Source organism: Pogoniulus pusillus, chromosome 15 (genome assembly GCF_015220805.1).
Source record: "Pogoniulus pusillus isolate bPogPus1 chromosome 15, bPogPus1.pri, whole genome shotgun sequence".
NCBI lineage: Eukaryota > Metazoa > Chordata > Aves > Piciformes > Lybiidae > Pogoniulus > Pogoniulus pusillus.
Window position 1 is genome coordinate 8,040,351 of NC_087278.1, and position 20,769 is coordinate 8,061,119.

The following is a 20,769-nucleotide window of genomic DNA, read 5'->3' on the forward strand; positions in this document are numbered from 1 at the left end:
AGCGCGGGCGCCGGCTCCACCCCCCTGCCGCAACGAGCCCCGCCCCCAGCGCGGCATACGGCGCCACGGGCGCGGGAGGTGGCGCCCCCGTGCGGCAGGAGGCCGTGCGTGCACCTGCAGCACTCGAGATGGCGTCGGGGGATGAGCGGCAGAGGAAGATACGCGGCGGAATAAAGGTGCGGAAACCACCGAGGTTAAATGCTTAGCAGCCAAACACATTTATTAGTCTCTCTTTTTTTTTTTTTTTTTTCTTTTTCCAGGAACCCAAAAATATTTTGTAGTTTATAATGTAAGCAACTGAGTTGCACATAATACAATCAGATCTTCCGAAAACAAAACAAAACAAAACCAAAACGGAAAAAAAAAAAAAAACAAAAACCCAACAAAAAGCTGTTTAAAAGCAAAAAAAAAAAAAAAAAAAAGCAAAAAAAAAACCTTCAGAAAACTTATATAAGTATTACACCATCTCTCAGTTTCAATGAAATGACGACGACTTAATTCCTTATTACTCTTAACTTGTCACACTCCAATAAAACATCACCCTTTTGTATGTTTGTTTTTTTTTCCTTTTTTTTTTGTTTTTCCTTTTTTTTTCCCCCCCATTTTTTATATTTTTTTTTTTTCTAAATCCAGCATGAGAAATACAGTACCTGCTATGGCAAAAAATACACATAAAATGCAACGTTTCAGCTTATTTGTACATTAGTAGAGTTTAAACATTGTTGGTTTGTTTTGTCGCTGTTTTCTTTTCTTTTTAAGTGAACCAGTGATTTTAAGTACCACTATACTAAAAAGTAAAATAAAAAGAGAGAAAAGGAGGAGAAGGGGAGGGGGCAGCCAGCCATACAAGAGCACCTTCTGAAGTGCTGAGTTTCTGTGTCCATGGAAAACCCTTAGGAAGTTTCAAACACGTGCATGTGTATGGGATGGAAAAATTAAGGTGCAGGACATATCTGTCTCCTCTACATTCTTCACACTTGTCCTGTGTATTTCTTTACTGCACGCTAGCAACTGAGGGGAGAAACCAGAGCTACATTAAGAGTTTAGTAAAGGAAGCCATTTCAAGTATAAGAAAACAAACACTTATAGGTAACTTGCAAATAGCATCAATATACAAACAGCCACTGTTTTTATTATTACAATGTCTGCTTCTGGGGGGACAGTGTTTCAGGCAAGAGGACTTTAGCTGTACCTTCCTGTTACCTATGTATGTGCAAAGTAGGAAAGCTGCCTTTTCTAAATCCAGCCATTTTGGACATCACTGATTCTCGGTTCTGCAACCTCCTCCCTCCCTTTTCTAAGGAGGGATGAAAGGTGACATTATTTTACCAAGAAGACTAGATGAAATTAATTTATTTCTCCATTCTTCTTCTAGACACACCCATCTCCCATTACTTGTTTGCAATGAAGAGAAACTCACCAAACTTCTGATGCCCACCATTAGCCAGTTTCCTGAACAGGTAGAAGGCATTTACCTTTGTAAACATAATCCCTTATATGTTTGTGGAACTCAAAGCAGCATTTCATATATCCATTCAAGCGGTTGAGATTAAGATAGATCAGAACGCTCCCTCGTCACTGCTTTTCCTCCTCCCCCTGCCCCCAAGAAGATTGCATTTGGTTACTTTTGTTAGAAGGTGGGGTGGTTTTCGGTTCTTTGGGGAAAATACTTAGCACTGAATTCAAAGTAAACATTACAGAATTACCGTCAGCAGACTCATACTGCTGTTTCTTCTGCTTTCTAGAAGGGGGGGGGGGAAAAAGCACTGTGCATCCAGTATTCTGTATGTTTCAGACAGGGTGTGGCAGAAATCCAAGACACATGTGTGTGTAAATCCCACAGCTGCATATGCATCGCTTCAGCATCTTTCTCTGCAGAATCACTGTGCACATTTCACCTGGAGTGCGGGCAGAGATGAAGCAGATGGCATATTGCAACAGTGGGCAGATATTCCTAAGGCCACAGGGAGCAAATGCAGGACAGAGAGGACCAGGGAGTGTCAGATAGGAAGGTTTCAGGTACAGAAACCATGTTCTTGATGTTTTGAAGGCCAAATTCCAGAAGGCATGGGCTCATATGCACATCCCTGAGACGCACATCCAAGAAAGAAGAAACAGCGACCACACAATTGGAGAGGGGAGAAAGTAGCAGAGGTTCCCTGACAGCTGTAAGATTTACCCAGTGAAGACCTCTTCCCCCACCACCCTCCCAGAGACATTCTGGGAGAGCTGTAAGGCATATACACAAGCAGCATCTACTATCATTCCCTCTGTTCCTACATTTTATTGGCAGGTGATGGCTTCTGTACATCGTGGACAAGAAGAGACACTGCATTTGAAGTGTGACTGGTTACACACTGAAATTAGTTCAGGGAAGGAAACAGAAAGCTACTCTGCCCTTCATCCCTGGAGCAGCAGCATAAAGTGGCCAGGTTCTTCATATCAGTCACTTCTCTGGAACCACATGCCACCACCTCCCTTTCCTGATGGCAGGAAAAGATGTGTCTACTTGAAGGATGACATTACCAAAAACACTATTTATGAAGGCAGGGAAAAGTACACAAACTGATTCCAATTTGGTGACCTGGTGAAAGAAGCAGCAAGCTCAAGGTACTTCAAGTATGAAGCTTATCTGAAAGTACAACTGGAGACATGTGACCTGTAGCAACACTGGCTTAACTATATAAGGAAGAACAGGAGAAGGAAACTGGCATAAAGACAGAGAAGTATGAGTAACTGAATCTCCATCAAGTTGCTATTTAGTATCTGAGTGTATGATGGCTTTAATAATTAAAAGATGTTATCTCTCTCCATACAAGCAAACACTGTAAAAAGAATGAACGACCTTGCTGCAAAAACCTCATAATACTTCTGTCATGCTTTTTGTATCTTTAAAGCACTTTACAAACATTTACTAGTTGATCCTCACAAAACCCCTGTGAGGTAGGTAAGTAGTATTGTCACCCTCACTTTACAGATGAAAAAACAAAGGCAAAAAAAGTTAAATGACTTGCCCAAGGCAAGGGAAGAGTAAGGGCCAACATGAAAATTCAGGAGTTCCAGTCTTCTGGTCCTGTGCTCAAAACTGCTAGTTCAAACATCTTTTTAGAGAGGACATAACAGATGGAAATAAAAGCCTGTCAAGTTCAGAAGAAAAAAGATTTAAAAGGTTCACCAGAAGGGGAAATGTACCACGAGGTATTTTGTGAGCAAATTTAAACCTCAGATTTCTTTCCTTTTTTTTTTGGTGGTGTTTTGTTTTCCCTCCTTTTTAAAAGGCAATCTGACAGAGTGGAACCCTGATAAGATCACATCTGCAAGGCAGGCACAGATGTGAGAGTGATCATCAAGTCTATTACTTATTACAGTACTGTGAACGTTAACAAAAATAAAATTGCTGCATGAAAACACTGAATACAGGCAGGATAATCTCTCAGTTTATGATATTACATCTAAGATAATGCCAAGGATAATGCAGGTACCATGGTACACCATGGACAAAGGAAAATGTCAAGTCAAAGGGTCCCTATTAAGAGGATGAAGAGGGCAGTGAGATCTTAGTTTCTGAGGAGACTGCTTCTGGAAGCTCAGTAAGCTTCAAGGAACAGATGTAATTCACAATGACTGCATTTTGGAGATGTGAGGAAGTGAATCCTTTTTTATGACCATTATAATACCACCTTATAGTAAAAAAAGATCATTTCTGTTAAACAGAGGGCCTTGTCTACACATCAGTCTACACTCCCTAAAATGTCATTTACTGCAACATGAATACCAAGTCATTGGCAGTAACACCAAAGTGCTGGCAACTACTTACAGAAAAAGATACAGCAGTCATGATACAAGGACCACCTCCACTGTCCTGTCGATAGCTGTACTGTGACTGTATGAGCTGTGTCAGAAACAGCAAAGAAAATTTTAGAGAGGAGAAAGTGCAGACATCAAATACCAGCTGTGTTCCAATTCTGGAAGAGCACAAGGACTGCTGTAATGGAAAACAGATAGGAAATTAAGAGCAAAAAAAAAAGACAGTGCTTATGGCACTGTGTTTCCTGAGCTTGACAAGGGCCAGGACACAGGAGGTGGCAGACAGTTTCCCAGGTAGAGCTGTTGTCCCATTTACGCTATTGGCCCTGGCTTAACACTGCATGGCTACAATGCACAATCCTGCGCAGTTTAGAGCTGATTTTGTTTTGCAGTCAACATCAGTTTTCCAAACCTCTGCCCTGTTACCTACTGGTCAACTTCTGGAGCAACAAAAAAAAAAAGGTTCTCATCAACTCTTTTTATGTCAAAGTCATCACCTCCCCACTTCCCCAAGCAACAATGGCTATACCATGGACACAGAAACTCTTAAACAGTTTAGCAAAGCTGCCTTTGTCCCCTGCGCCCCCTTTGCAGAATGCATAGTTTACAATTCACTTACAAAATAAAGAAGCAATGCCAACCACATATGGGACCTTTTTTTTTTTTTTGAAAAAAGAACAAACAACCTCTTCTTAAGTTCAGTATCAAAATTCACATTTGCATAATAATACATTTCAAGGCCATTAGAGAGGAATGAGAGCGAAGCAAAGAAAACTGCAGAGTCTCTCCTCTCTTTGTCTTCCTGAAGAGAGCTGAGGGATCCCACTGGAGTTTCTTTCAGGGTGGGAATTACGAAGGGCTACAGCAACAGCTCTTGATCTTGTACACCTCATGTTTTTGGTGGGATAAAGAGGTGAATTATTAGAAAACAACCAAAAACAAATGGAAGGAGACACTGCAGATTCCCATGTTTAGCTACAAACAGCTTCAAAGAAACAAAAAATTACTTCAGATATTTTTTTTTTTCTCTTTAAACACTTCTACCTCACCATTTCAAAAACTTTTTTTTTTCTTCTTGTGTAATACCCTGTTCATTTAAATGGCAACGTTAAGTGTGCTAGAAGTTGAAGGGTTGGAAAAAAAAAACCAAACTTCCTGTTTCTCTTACCAGGACATGGACAGAGAGGGCAAAAGTGTGCCTGCATCCACTATTTAACAGAAGCTACAAAACATCATCTTCTCTACATGTATAAATTTGTCTCAAACATCACTGTTTCAATTCTCCAGTGCTTACAAAAAATAAAGCCACGCACACTCACACTCATGCGCATGAACATAAAGAGAAGCCACATAATACAGATACAAACTCAACCTGCAACAGCAGACTAGCCTAAAACTATCTACAGCTTCTGTGCATCACATGACATCCCTTTGCACCCCCCCACCCCAATCTCTACCACATATGAATACGTATTGTGCAGTGTAGAGACCAGCCCAAAGATGCTGCTTGCCAAAAGGGACCAGTGGGCTGCAATCTCCGTGTCTGACCTCTTGAAAGAATTGACCATTGTCTCCCCACTCCAGCCCAAGTGGTCTCTTCAATTAGTCACTATACTCACAAAGGCACATTCATCAATACCACATTTAACTTACTGCTTGTAAAAACATGAAGAAAAAAATAGTTAAGCGCTTAGACCCCAACCCATCCCTACTGACCCAGCAAGAAGTATCACAATAACATGTCACTTGGTGAGACCTTACTCTACCTTTAGAAGGTACATATTAAAGAAGTCTTCCAACACCTCTTTTTATATTTTTTTTTGCATAAATGAAATGCTTTTTTGTTTTTGGCTTACGTATTTTGGAATACAGCACACTCACTATAAAGCTCTGTTGTAAGGCTACCCCCTAAAGTAAGGCTGTTCTACCTTGGCTTGCATTTTCACTTCATTTTGCTTCTTTTCTCCACACGTTCCCAAAACAAAACAAAAAAACCCCACGCAGCGCCTTATACAGAAAGGGTGAGCCATATCTGGCAGGGAGAGGGACAGGAAAGAAAGCACATATCATCATAACCATGTCACTAAAATAGCTACTCTCTAACAAGCTGTGCAACCTGCTCTTACTGCTCAACAGTAAATGATGAAGAAAATGTTCACTTACGGTTGTGTTTTGTCTGAAACAGGAGAAGCCTCCACTTTGTATTAAAAGAAACATTAAAAAATCCCAACAACCAGACACAAGGAAGTTAGTTCTGTGAATGCAGCAACACACACACTAATACCCAAGAGGAGGCATTTGGTGCTCAAGGAAACATTTCTTGCTAAGCACTGACTCCTTGTATTGTGCATCCATGCAAACTTTTCCAGTCTCTTCTCTTTCCCTCTGCCCACCACACTTAAGAATGTCTGCTTCAAAAATACTTAACATTGACTGGCACAATGCATTCTCCCTTTCATCTTTTTTTCCATCTTCTTTTTCCCTGGAGCACTCTGTATTCATGAACAGAAAGGCTATCAGAATAAAGTCAAAAACCTCCCTTTCTCACTACAAAGTTAACAGGAGCCCTAACACTGCTGAGTGTTCACACCAGTTCCAACTGTCACACATAAAGGGCTACAATGGCTCTTTGCAGAGGGCACTCCATTTGCCAGAAGCGAGATTCTATAGCATAGGACTCGGGGAGACTGTCAGAGAAAGATCTTCCTGCATAGCTCAATGAAAAGCAACACACACGCAAAGGATGAATACAAATAGATGTTGTCTGCTGCATGCCACAAATTAAGCTGCATCTATCCTGGCCTGACAACAGATTTAAAATAGACTCCAAACTATCAGGAGCTGTGGTGCTTTTCATAGCAGAGATGAAACTTTAAATCACTTTCCATATAAGAACTAGAAGCTATAGTTAGTACAAAGTTTAAAGTCTCACATAACAGCACAAAATAGAGAGCTATATTTTAAACAGGACCCTGACTCAGCTTTAACAGCAATGTAGACAGACTCTTGAATTCTACTGTAGACAAAGCTCTTCTTGGTGAGTCACTACAAAATGTACCAGATTCCTATTACCTACTGCAGGAGAACTTTGGTAAAATTCAGCAACACTGGTATTTACAGTGATTGGACACTTACGCATAACATCGTGAGGGACATGAACTATCAAGGCTGCTAAAACCCTCCAGTGAGGCTCCTGTCATCAAGCCCAAACAACAGCTCTGCTTCAGCATAATTTTTGCTCTTCTAGGTTTGGATGTGAATTCAGGTTAACAAGGAAAACCGCCTCTGCCTACGTTGGGAAAAACCCTTCTGCCACAGGTGGAAGCCTAGTACTGGAGGTGAAGGAAGAGATTTGGGTTTTAGACTTCTGTATTTCGATCACCACAGGAACAACTGGTATGATCTAGCTAACACTAACAGTTCCCAACATTGCAAAACAGTAGAAAACAGAGAACTGAAATGGTATTCTGTGCAAAATCGATTTTGACAAACCACATTCTGCATATGTTGTTTCAGACTCAGGACCAAAGCTGCACTTCAACAGCATTGTCTGGGGTTTAAAAAAATGGGTTTTTTTTAGTATTAATTTCAACTTCAGTTTTCTTGGCATTATTTTTCTGCCCACAAATACAAGCATGCCTATTTACAATTAAGAAAGCTGCTTCTCCTAGGGAAACCTTATCTCTTTGAAGAGAAGAAAATACCTTTAACTCAATCAAGACTCATACCCTGAGATGCTAACCATCCACCACAAAGCCAGCATTTCAATCCACTCAAGAAACCTGGATACTGAGCTCATGTGATTTACAGTGAATGTGATATACACAACACGGATATTTGCTGCACTGGAAATACACAGGTCCTCATCTGGCCCTGATCCAGTTATGGTTGACTTAAAGAGCCCTTACCCAAGCAGTACTCACTCATTTAAGGTCAGCAGGACTATTATTACCACATGAGGATTACTCCTGATTTCCTGGACGAGACTTGGCCAAATTTGAGTATCATAAAGTCAACAGGAAAACAATATGCAACATGCTTACAAGCCTAAGAGGTAAACATAAAAAAGAATGAAGCAAAAAAAACCCACCAAACAAGCAAGAAAACCCTCAAACCAAACAACCCTACAGTACTGTTCAGATGCACTACTAAGACACAGTGGAAGATGTGCCAGCATTTTTAGGAAGAAAGAAGTGGGGGAAAGTTCTAAGAAATAAACTCTTAGAAATGTAATGGGAAAAAAATTAAAATTTACTTAATATGTAAAGAATTCAACTGTTACTTCAAACTTGGAGGTCGTTATCCCAGCCAGTTTGTTGTAAATCTCCTGTTTATATTGCACAGGGGAAATACCCCCACCTCCACTTGGCTTAATATCCCTGGTCACTACACAAGCCACTTAATGAGAAGCAAAATAAAAAAGCTTGTAAGAAAAAGCTGATACCCTGTGATTGCAAAAAAGCCCCAAACCAACAAGAAACCCACTCTGGGCAGGAGTCCTGGCACAAGCATAAAAACACTGGGAAAAGATGGCAAGTCTTCTGAAGTACAATGGTACTAATGACTGCTTTCCAAAGTATCAGGAGATGTCAACACATGTTTCTGAGCTGTTCCCCATCATTTTTTATCCTTATTTTTAGCTTGCTAGATTTTGTTATTGATAGAATGAAATACTCAAATGGAGCAAAGAATTATCAAACACACTAGAAAACTCTTCTCGATACACACACTGCAGGATGGGGTAAGCAAAGTGGCTGGTAACAAATTCACTTCGAAGACTGCTTTTTTCTTATTTTTACAAATTGAGCAGTGAAGGAAAAAACCAAGGATGCTAAAAGCACCTATGAAGTCTGTATATGTTTCAACTGTACAACCTGGAAAACCAAAACAAAGAGTGATTAAAAAGGTTCTCTTTGTCACTTGAGATAGAGAAGTGTTTCTCAATGAAAGATGTTTGATTTTTATCATAGTCTATTCCAGGCTGTGCTTTCCCCAGCCTCATTTCCCTACCTTGTTATTATGTTTCAACAAGGTACTGTTACCAGTTCCCTTCCTGAACAGCTCTGTGAAAGCCTAGAAATAGCCTAACATGGATTCCTGCTGAATTTTTGCTGTTATGTGTTCAAATGGTAGAACAATTATGACAATGTTGTCCCCAGATGAGTCTGCCTAGCACAACGCTCAGGGTCATTCACAATGGGCAGCAGTGCCACGACTAATCCATACTAGTAACATCACAGTTAGCTATGTATAATTTGGAAAGGAAAAGAATTGTTAACTGTAGTGGGAAAACAGATTAATGTTGCTTTAACAATTTCAGAAAAGTATTGCTGAGGAGACAGTCTGCAGGCTTGCTGGTTTGGAGAAAGGAGGAGCAGATTACACTAGGTTTGGAACCAGCAGACTGATGAATCTCTGACTGTCCACAACCTACCACTTCAAGGCATTGTCAAGGTCCTGGGCTCTTTTTGGCTAAATTCTCCAACATCCTCTCTTTTAGGACACTGATAAAACACACAGGCTCTGGGGCAAAGCACTCACATTGAAATTCCCTCCATAAAATAAAATAACGATTTAAAAAAAACCCCCAAACTCTCTATAAAGTAATCCCTCTTACTGGCTCATGACAGGAGTATTTTCTTCCTTTGAAAGCTTACTGATGCATTTTCAACATATGTATGCAACTCATATGAACACAAGCAGCACAACATGAGAACATGGGCAACTGCTATGAAAAGGACAGGATTTTGGCATCGGATTTGCTTTCTAATAATGAGAAGTTATCTCAACTACTGTTATGTAGCTAATTGCACAACATGCTTATGCAGCAAGCTCTTTTTCTGTAAGAACAGGTACAACTATTTCCACAAAGTGGCTATACTGCCTCACTTTGCCTCATCTTCCCTCCCTTCCCCTACTGTAGGGCATGTAGGTGCATGTAAAAAGGCACTAGCGCGGTTTTTTGTGGTTTGAGCCTAGCCATTCCAGGCAGAATAAGCCCCTGACCCTTAGAGCTAGGAGACAGAAGTTGGCCATCCCAACACTGAACTCTGAAATTCAAGACTGTAAGCCCTGACAGCCAGCAGCAATAGGGTGAACAGAAGAGTTTAACATGTATTTCCCTCATATAAAATAGAACAGAAAGACTGGGAGGTGGGGTGGATGGAAGAAAAAACAAGCAGCAAATTTCCAAGTGGAGAATAAACTGACCCAATATCTGAAAAACAGGGATGCTGATTTCTAACGTACATTTCATTGGAGCTTGTCCACATTCTCTCTTTTTCAGTTACTGAAAAAGGCAGAATAATAAAACTACTTCATTACTGGGTATAGTCAGCACTGGTTTTCTTTAGCACTACTTAAAAGTGATTTAAAGAAGCACCATCACATATTTCCTGTTAGTCCTAGCTGAGGACTCTTTCGGTTGAACTATACTGCATTTAATTAGGTTGAGTTTCATTTTGTTTTTTACAAGGTGCTTGGAAAAAGTATTTTTGTTTAGATTCAGTCCAGAGAGAACAAAGTGGTGGATTTCCATTCACACACTTCTCTTCTCCATGCAACTGCACACATGTCTGCATGAGTTAACAAAGCACTATAAATGATAATCCTTCTTCTCCCACAACTTGTTTAAGATTACAATGAATTTCTGTTGCTGATATTGGTTAAGTTTTCTTAATGTATTTTTAATTTGTATGTCTTTAAAATTCTTGATCCCTCGCTTGACAGTAACTTTTGGAGACTTTTTTTTTTCTTTTTCTTTCTTTTTTTTTTTTTAAAGTTTTTTTTTCTTTTTTAAGCATTTTTATTTTAAAGTAAAAACTTTCAAACATTTTTGAAGATTCAGGAACTTGTAAAAGTTTATCAACAAGAAACAGCCATCTATCTAGGATAAGGTTAAATAAACCATCTTCAAAAAACTGGCTTCCTACCCTAGAATTCCTGAGAATGCTTGCAAATTTAAAGCAGGAAAACAAAATGTTAAAATAAAAACAAAAACACTGTTAAATGCTCCCAGAGTTAGTCTTCATCTAAAATATATATATATATATATGCACTTTTTGGTCTTTTTTTTTTTTTTGTATGCTTTAATTTTTTTTTTCCCTTTAAACTTACAATGGAAGAACAATTTAGCTTTTTTAATATTTCAAATCCCTCATTATGTCTTGTAAACAAGAGGGGCTCTAGCACCCGGCTTTCACCGTAGTATCGCAGTGAACTCATAGATAGCCCAAAGTGCAGGAAAAGGGACCTAAGGGCAGGTTGGGAGAGAGAAGTGAAGGTGGAACACAGCCATGAACCAGCGTGTATAGAGCAAATAGTGTGACAGAATGCATACTGGCTTCCTCAGGCCAAAGGTGCTTCACTAGGAAGTACTGCTGGCACAGGACTTTTTAAGTACCTGCTCTGTGTGTCCCAGTGCAGCTGGTCTTTGAGCAGAGACTAGCAGAAACAAAGCTTGATGGACATGTGCAGGCAGGGGCACTAGCTAGCAGGAGCTGGAAAAGAGCGTTTTGTTTCTTTGTGCATGGTGGGACTGATGAAATAGGAGTCATGATAGAAAAAGTATATTCAGAAGGGGCCAGAGTATGCTGCACACTCCAGTTTACTGAACAAATACAAACCTACTCGTACTTTTTGTCACCTAACACTTTGCATACAAATCTACAGGCATGTGTATATGCAGCATTTCCCTCAGTCAGTCTTCCTTATGACACTGGGTTTACACAGAAAGGGTGAATGAAAAGAAGCCACGCAACACCCTATCCCTTCCCTCCCACCCCCAGCACGCAGGCACACACACACGCACACACACTCACACGTACCCCTACGTTACTTGAATCTGCTTTTAGTTCTCCCCACCCAACCCATGCTCAGTGTTAAATGTATTAGACACTGCCATATCCTTCAATGAAAATGCTCAAGAAAGACTTCCCTACTCCCCCCCCCCCCGGGTAGTAAAGCCTGAGCACTGCTCCTGCTGAGGGCTGGAATGGACAGGTAAGTGCTGGTACAGAACGTCGGCACTTTGTTAGACAGTGTAACAGCTAGACACCACCACATGGAAGTCCTAGCACTTATGGAGAAAGTACCAGCATCTCTCTTCCCTCTTTTCCCAGTCCCACCCCTGTGAGAGACTTCCTACTTTGTGTCAAGGGATGTTCCTTCAAGTCTGCTACAAGTCTTTCCACAGAAAACAGGTCTTTAAAGTTTTGTTCCCAGCACACACAAGCATGCACACACTGGCTACCACTGTGGATTATAGGTCACTCCTATCCTGCCCAGCGTACTACTACACTGATGCTAAAACAGAAAAAAACCCCAAACCTTTCCTTAAATACAGAAATTAAAAAGCAACAGTACAGAAAAAGTAAAAACAAAAAAAGGTGCAATACTTTTTTTCCTCTTTAAAAAAAGTCTTTGCTAGTTATATACCTCCCTAAGCAAACCCACGTACACAGGAAAAAACACAACACAGAGAAACAAAGGGAAACGTTTGAAGTACACACTGGTTTTAAGAACATTCGTAAGTAAACGTTTCTGTCAGTGATGGTCTGGTGCTGTAATACACCAAGGCCTGGCACAGGTAACGCTCACCATGAAGGACGCAGGAAGGAGTTAACTGCATGTGCTTTCAGGAGATGAGGCAGGCTGGCCAGCCATTTGCTGACACCATTTAGTTATTGTCAGTTTTAATACAAGCAGTAAATCAATTAAAAGGCTAATTTGGTTGGGCTGGACTTTCAAGCTTTTGATGGATTCCTCAAGAATGAATATGGGTGCCTATTTATGCTTAGGGGAGAAAAGAAACGTTTGCTTTGAAGGTAGTGAACCTTGCGAGAGACTGGATGAGAACGTTTGTTGCAGGTGCACAAAAAATGGCAATGTCCTCTTCCCTCTGCTTTTACCCTCGTTGGAATTAAAAAAATGGCTTGCATTATAGAACAAACATTCTAGGGTTCACTCAGTACAAAAACCCCACATGCAGACATAAATAAATAAATACACTGCTACTCAAAAGACAACACTGGCTCCCTTCTCACCAAATCCTTTGGATATGGCAGTGTTCTGCTCTACCACAGAGTTAGAACAAGGGCTAGGAAGCAACTACCCACTCAGTATGATCTGCAGACTTGAGATAGCACCCTACTAAAATCAATTTAAAAAAGATCTACTGACAAATTATAATCCAGCCCAACTGGATTCTGCTTCAGCCACAGGGACTCCACCAAGCCTGCCTTGTTTTCAGAACCAAAACAGGCAGATGGCCAGCCAGCCCGTAGACCATCAGCACTGCAGCGTTTCAAGATTCTATAGAGAGAGAGAAAACAAATGCACACACAGGAACATGTGCACATGCACTCACACAGAAACAAGCACACGTGGGCAGTTACATGTGCCAGAACACACTGGTACTTATCAACCAGCCAATCACAAAGTGTTGGTTTTTTTGTTTTGTTTGTTTGTTTTCTGTTTTGGTTGGGTGGTTTGTTTTTTGTTGTTGGTTTTTTTTTTTTTTGCAGGTTTTGTAATTTTAATTATTTTTTTAACTTTTTTTTTTTTTATGTTTTGGTTTTTTTTGTGGTTTTTCTTTTTTTTTTTTTTTAAAGTGAGGCTCCGTCAAGTCTTCCCCTCCCCCCCCTTCCCCCTTGTTTTCATTTGAACCCCTTCCCCTACCCCAACCCAACATGGTAGACCTAAGGACGGAAACACACCCAGTGCAAACAAAGTTAAAAAGCTATTTTTTCAGTATATATGTTTCTTAGCAACAACTTCCGTATAACATGAAAAAGTGAAAAACTAGAAACTAATTTTTTTAATTTTTTTTTTTGTTGTGTGTGTTTAAATTTAAATGGTATGTGTACTTGCTTCACATTGTCTTTCTAGGTTGGCGTTCATGATTCAAGTATTTCAAGAGTGATATGTTCTCTTTTTTGGATTCATATTCCAAACGAAAAAACTGAAGTTATATAAGGGAGGCAACTATGTGCTCAGACAGTCTGTCAATGACCCACCTTTTTTTTTTCCTCTCTCTGTTTTTCTTTTTTTTCCTTTTATAAATGTATTTATTGCAAGTTGAAAAAAACGAGAAGGTCAAGTTAGTGCTGCTGCTGTTCCAAAAAAGGTCACGAGGTCAGAGTTGAAAGTTCTAAGTTCAGATTGAATCCGACCCTCCTCCCAGAAGGTCTCCAGGTAGTAAGGGAGCAGGGCTGCCCATTCTGTGTGGATCCTCTACGCTCGGGACCCCCCACAAGCTTGAAGAATAGTTTGGAGGCCCCCACAACGAAGCGCCAGTGAGATCACTCCCACTGCTGCTGCTGCCGCCACCACTGCTCCACTGCCCAAGCCCTGTTGACCCACCAAAGAGATTCAACGCAGGTCCAACTGGATCTGTCTGGTTCTGTCCTGTCTCCAGGGATTGCCAGCCTGCTGTGGGTGCACTTGGAGTTGCTGCAGGTGTAGGGGGCTGAGCTTGTGCCAGAAAGCGACTAACCTCTTCATCTGTGGCAAACTCAGCCAGGATGGTAGTGTTTCCCAACACACACCTAAAACACAAGATGAAAGGAAATAAAACAATTAAGAGAGCCAGAATGTAAGGGATTTATAAGGCAAAACCAACACTATCAGATGCCACATTCAAAGGAGATATCAAACTGTCACAATGGAGCAAACACAGAACATGAGCTGTTTCTGAACAGCGCAACTGACTCACAGTACAGGAACTTACAGTTTATTGGAGGGATGACCTTCAAACTAAACAACCAACACCCCTACCTCAACATTCAGTTATGCCAGCAACAAAACCTTTCTAAATTTAAACTGAATACCAAAACCAAGAGCCATAAAAGTGCTTATACAGTGTAAATAAAACAGTAAATGCATATATGCAAACTTCCAAGCAGAACAACAGAAGAATAGGTTAAAAGCCTGAGAAATTCAGAGTAACTTCAGTGTAGTTCAGAAGTTTTCTCTGAGTTTAAGGGCCTAAACCACACTCCCTTATACACCCCAAAGACTTCTGCCTCAAAGCTTCTCCTGCTTTCAAAACATACCAGAACTACAGTCAGGTCCAAAAAGCTTAAGAACAGGAAATCTAAGACCTGCAGCTTTCTAAGTTATTTCAGGTGTATCTCAAAACTATAGCAGATTCCCATACATTTGATTACACATATAAGAATGATTTTAATCTGATACAATTTGGAAGCTTGTATAAAGTGGTTAAATTTGTATAGTAAGGTGCATATTGGACACCATATCACTCTATTTACATCTTAGTTCTGCATGTGTCAGCTTGTGCCAGCAACTAAAATAACACAGAAGGCATCTTGGCTTCTCTTCTTCCTCTGTTGATGAATGAAAGGTTCTCTCTCAACCATGATAATGGAGATGAGCTTTGAAAGCGTAACACCACACAGATGATGTGTGTTTGTGACTAATGCACTATCAAGGAACAGATAAGGGGACTGCTTACATGTGCAGTGCAGTCTGGGCCTTGGCCGCCTCCTGTTTGGTGTTGTATCGGATAAGAGCGGTGCCCTGGGTCAGGTTCAGATGGAATGTCAGCAGTGGGCCATGCTGCATGCAGATCGTCCTCAAGGTTGACCCATCGATCTGAAGAACAGCCAGATAAAAGAGAAGTTTGTAACTGTTTCTCTAGATGTACTTCAGTCCTAACTTCATCTTGGTTATTAAAAGATAATCTACTTTCATAAAGGAGAGCAGGTGAAAACACTGAGGAGAAAGCAAAGATTGTGATTTAATTTTCAAACTAGAATCAGCATGCCTTGACTTCTCAAATACAATGACTTTGTTTTATGGAGTAATCAGAATTATTACCCTGCTCACTTATAGCTTGTTGTCACTATCCTTAGGTGTTCCAGTAGGTATATCTAACTTCTCACCATCCTCAGCCGTCAGGATGTGTATTAAAGGAACAAGAACGTCTGAAGTCTCCAGCACTCCAGTTTCAGTAGGATGTTAATCACCCAGTATTTACAAGCTCTTTGCAAAACTGGAAATACCACCTCTACAATAAGAAGGTTTGAAAATTTGTTTTGGTGCTTTTTTTGCCTCTGTGGTTTATGAAGCAGTCACAGAAACTGGCAGCAATCTTTCTGCCAAAGCCAGCAATGTTCCTCAACTAATGCTTTCACAGCAGTTCTTGCCTACGTTCCTTCGGCAGCAGTTACAGCTTGTTACTTACCTCCAGTAACTGCTGTTCTCCAAGGTGTTCTGCACAGACAGATTCCATTCCTGGTGTGCCACAGGAACATGGCACGAATGGATGGGATCTGTATGTGCAGATACTTAAGGAAGCACTACTTCTTCCTCCTCCCTTTGCCCTCTTTCATGTAAATCAAACCTCATATGAAAGGAAAGGAAGTCGCGTGTGGGTACGAATATGAACAGCGCTAAAATGGAGAAACTGGAAATGAAGAACCTGTCTCTGAATCCACTTTAACCTTCATGCTTCCTTCTCCATACTGTACTGATCCTCAGAGAATAGAAGATTTCCTATGGAAAAGGCAATTATAATCTGCTTCTCTTTTCTATTAACTCAAATGCCTCCAAAAGACTGTTTTCTTCCATTAAATGATTCCTAACCCAGTAATAAACTACTTAGCACAAGGGAGACTGCACCAGCTTCTCACACTGCTCCTGCTTCCTTCACGTCAAGCAAAAGAGTCTTTTCTACGAAAGGAGCAGAGTTTGCCAGTATAAGTGACTGCAAGGAGACTTGAGTTTTTCCTTTCACATTGCTATTTTCTTAGACTTCATTAGAAGCACGACAAATTATTCTGCTGAACAGGAAACTCTGTCTAGACCACAGGGCACTTCTGATAATCGTACAGGCTTTTCCCAAACCTTGAATACAGACTAATTGATACTGCTGAAACCATGATCTCCAGAGAATTCATGCTGAATGGAAGTAAGCTATGAGAATACTTGCAGGAATATCTTACTAGACTGTTTCTGGCAGTAGTGCTGGAAACATTCTGTGGTTTCACTATGGAAACACTTAAGTGCAGACTGGCAGTTACAGCAGGTTTCTTACTGACAATATCCTGAAGAACAGACTCTTTAACAGTTCTACATTATGGTCACACAACTTACCCTCACTTCTAAGAAAAAAACCATATTTCTTTTCCAATATTTCTTTTGAAACTCTAGGTAAAGAAAGGTTATGATGATCATGCAAAAAAACTGAACAGATTAAAGTTGGCAGAAGAGATTACCATGGAAAAAACAATCAGACTCAAACCAAATTCAGTAGGAACACATCTTAAATATGCTGAGAAATCTGGCTGCTATTCAAAGAGAAACAACTGAAGAATCCACAAGTCTGTACCTCAGTAAAGCAAGCTAGTTCTTGGAGACAATACCTGTGGAGTGAGATTGTGAAGAACCAGCCAGTAGCTAGGACGAACTGAGCCACCATCACTCCAAGTAGATGCTGCAAATTAGAATATAGAGTAAACAAGACACATTTTATACAAATGCCCACATTTTTCTTCAGTCAGCTCTTCAATCTAAAATTCAGCATTACATACATAACACACAAAAGCTTAGTCCTGAAAACGAAGCCATATCCTTCCTTGCATTTCATGTGAAGATTAATTTTTTGCTACTTTATCTTTGTTTTCCACACACAGAAGGCATCTAGCAGTGAAAGGCCCCATGCAGTAGATACTCCTTCCTGGAAGTTCTTGGCCCTCTTCACTCCCTGCAGCTGAACTCATCTCCAGCCACACACCCTCTCCCTTCCTCCCTCCCTCCCTCCCCCCAGTTACTAACATCAAATTTGTATCTCAAGAAAGAACTTTTCCCTCCCCTGCTTTTTACCAGACAACTGCAATTTTCTTTCCTCCAAACCGTAAGTGCTGTAAAACGTACACTCCTCAGGTCTGATCAATGGTGCTAGCAGCTGATTCTTCTCACCAGAGGCAAGCCTTGAGTCCTGTGTCCCCCAACCCCTGACCGATCGGGGTGCTGTGCTGTTCCATGGAGATGATGGTTTGGGGTTGGTCAGGCCAGGAGGTGGGCGGGGCAGCCCTGTAGTGTTCCTTGAGGAAATATGGTTTTTCCACATCTTGTTGGAGAGATGAGTGGGATTGTGTCCAATGGGATCCGGGGACCATGTTGATTTGTAATCACTAAATTTTGCTATTAAATAAATTGCATGTATTAGAAAAACTTTAAGAGATTCAGCTGTTGTTCAACTGTACTACCTCTGTAAACTCTGACTGCATTTGTACTGGAGACAAACACAAAGCACAGAACCATGCAAGAGAAGTTATCCCATCCAAAAAAAGCAAGGCTAGATGGAAGTTAATCTTTGCTTTTTGAAACACAAGCTGACAAAAAGAAAACTCCCTACATAGTTTATGGTCATGTAAATCAGTTGCAGTATGTCCAGTCGCTAGTATGATGAACCAGCAACTTTTATGTCCACGCTACATTTGAGAACTTCTTACAAGTTTGGACACTACTAACCTTGAATGAAATTGAGCCTTCTTCAGGCTAAAACCTTGCAGAGAACAGAGATGAATATTTACCAGTTTTGGTCCACTAGGCTAATGCTGCCTCTTAAAGATGTCCTCCTATAACATCAAAGCTTTCTCATGAATCATAAATTTCACCCAGAGTTGACACAATGGTAACACATGAAGGAGGTCATTTAGTTGTGTGACCAAAGTAGTTGTTTCTTTTGAAGCATCCTGACAGCATATATTCATTTTTTTTACTAGAAATCATTGCCTGTTAGGGGAAGTCAAGGCCAACAGTGGATATATCCCTGACACATTTAAAGAACTCTTACAGATAAGAGTTCAATAAAAAATATGAACACACTCCCCAAAACATCACTATTAGTAATAGCCATTTGGGAGCTCTTCCTAAACAATCTTTCTCTAAGATGACAGACTAAATTCTCCTATACCTTCTGACATCAAGGGACATTTGTCACTCAGGAACAATAACAAACCAAAAGTCAAAATTGCTCAAGCAATTTTGCCTTGTTTTGTAATGAGAATCAGTGAATAGAGACAAGGCAGCCTGAAGGAAAAGACACTTGTGTCAAGAATTACCTTAATGAGCAAATACAGGTACAAGCTCTATCCACTAACAAAAGGTAGTAAATTATTTGAAACAAAGGGTAAAAATGCAGGTTTGCAATATGCCAGTTTTATGCAATAGTCCAGCTTGGAATCAAGACCATAGAGCTGTCAACAAGGTAAAGGTGTTTCATTTTATAGTTGAATCACAGTATTTCCCATGACAGAGTAACTGTCAATAGCAAGCAGGTTCCAAACACTAACATATGAAAGTGTCAGGAAGTGCTTAAAAACCTGTTTTCATTAGACTCATGTGCTAGTTTGAAGCTAGCTACAATGTGTTGGTGAGAAGAACTAGATTACAGACTGCAAAAGAAAACAATGGTGATGTCTTCTTCACTCATAGGCTTGCTGAGATCTATGGGAACAAGAAATAAAAACACAGATAACCACCCTCACTTGGGCTGCTGGCCGAGCTGCATCTTACTCTCTAACCTCACTCTCCGTTTTGGACTAATCCACTTTGCTTCCTAACCCCCTTGGCTGAACCTCCATTCTTCCTTGGGACTGAGGTAAGGTTTAGAGGAGTAGGGGGAAGGTGAAGGGGTGGTTGAGAGCCCCTCCTGGGGACTCAGGTTTCTGGGAGGGCTGTTTTGTTTCTGTATTACCTTTTACCTTGTATATTTCTGTATATAACTGCATATACTGTAAATATCTGCTTGTATATTGTGCTAGCTGTAAATATAAGCTTCATTCGTATTCCAGAGCCAGCTGAGTCTTGTCTGGGTGATTTCTAAAGTGGGGGGGAGCAGGGAACACCCAAAGCATCACGGCTCAGATTGTTTTACAGACATGTGGGTTCTAAATCCCTAATTCAGATTATCTACTTTCTGGGTGTCAAACAGTGGTGTGTAGTTTAACAAGAGGAACAGAAGATGCTATGCTTTCCAGGCAGTGGTCTAGTCTTAGTTCAACTACAACACTCAAATAATTTTTTAATTTCTTGGGTCTTTCTTATGTGCTAGACAAAAATTCAGCAAGGGCAGGAAGGTGGTACATGCCACTGCTTTCTCCAGGCCATAAAAGAGAAATCCTTCTATGTCACTGGAATGCTGCATACACAGATACTGCTTCAAATCAAAGTCACTCCACAAACTGGCAGCAGGAACACTGCTTTTCTTGAGAGCTAAACAGGACTTTCAATACATTTTGTGAGGATGCTGAGGTAACCTGAACACAGCTTTTACTCAGTTAAGATGCAAAATACAGTCTGGGCCAAATGCAGATCTCAATTATGTTCATCACTTCTAGTTGCAATTCTTCAGTTTTAAGTAATTGTTAAGACAATGTCTCAAGAGAAAACTGGCATTTTTAAGAGCAAAATTCAAATGGTTTGGTCTGGAGCAAGTATTTTCAGCACCTTGTTCAGAAATGTCTGCAGAAAGCATTTTTCACATGAAAGCTTTGTGATATTTTTATCAAAGCTAAGAGGCAGATATATGAATTACTATTTACAGATAACCATTACAAGCCAGTAGCCTAAAAGCTTTCTCTCTCTTCTCATGGTTTCAAGGAATGATCAGTGTTATAAAAGGTGAAGCAAAATGTTCCTTTCACACATACAAGAGCTGGTATGTTTAAAAATTGTTAGTGTCTCCAAGCTCCTTACACAAGTTGGGCTGTGCATGGGTTATTCTTTGCTTTCTTTTTTTATCTGTTTTTCACTGCTACCCTATTCTTTAACTTGCATAACTAAGGATTTTGTGTTTGGACAGGAGGAAGGGCAGAGGATCTTAAGTCTAGTTTGTAAAGAAATTACTGAGTATTTTGTCATCAGGAGGAAAACTAACTGACTGGCCATATAAATTTCAAATGCCTCAGAAAGTACTGGAAGACAAAATATTCG

General features: G+C 40.4%; 1 protein-coding gene across 21 annotated transcripts in view; it reads right to left on the minus strand.

Annotated features, from left to right (window-relative positions):
• Positions 1–194: 194 nt before the first annotated feature.
• The window catches only part of TNRC6B (trinucleotide repeat containing adaptor 6B), a 140,864-nt gene continuing 120,289 nt past the window's right edge, over positions 195–20,769 (minus strand). For 14 of the 21 annotated variants that reach the window (XM_064155186.1, XM_064155187.1, XM_064155194.1 and 11 more), the window contains 4 exons: positions 17,653–17,973; positions 17,193–17,263; positions 15,281–15,420; positions 195–14,354 (listed from right to left, as the gene is read on the minus strand). In XM_064155186.1, coding sequence (XP_064011256.1) covers positions 13,964–14,354; positions 15,281–15,420; positions 17,193–17,263; positions 17,653–17,973 — 923 coding nt within the window. In that variant the 3' untranslated portion in view covers positions 195–13,963. The remainder of the gene's footprint in view (positions 14,355–15,280; positions 15,421–17,192; positions 17,264–17,652; positions 17,974–20,769) is intronic. The other 7 variants (XM_064155193.1, XM_064155190.1, XM_064155192.1 and 4 more) reach the window with 2 other exon arrangements.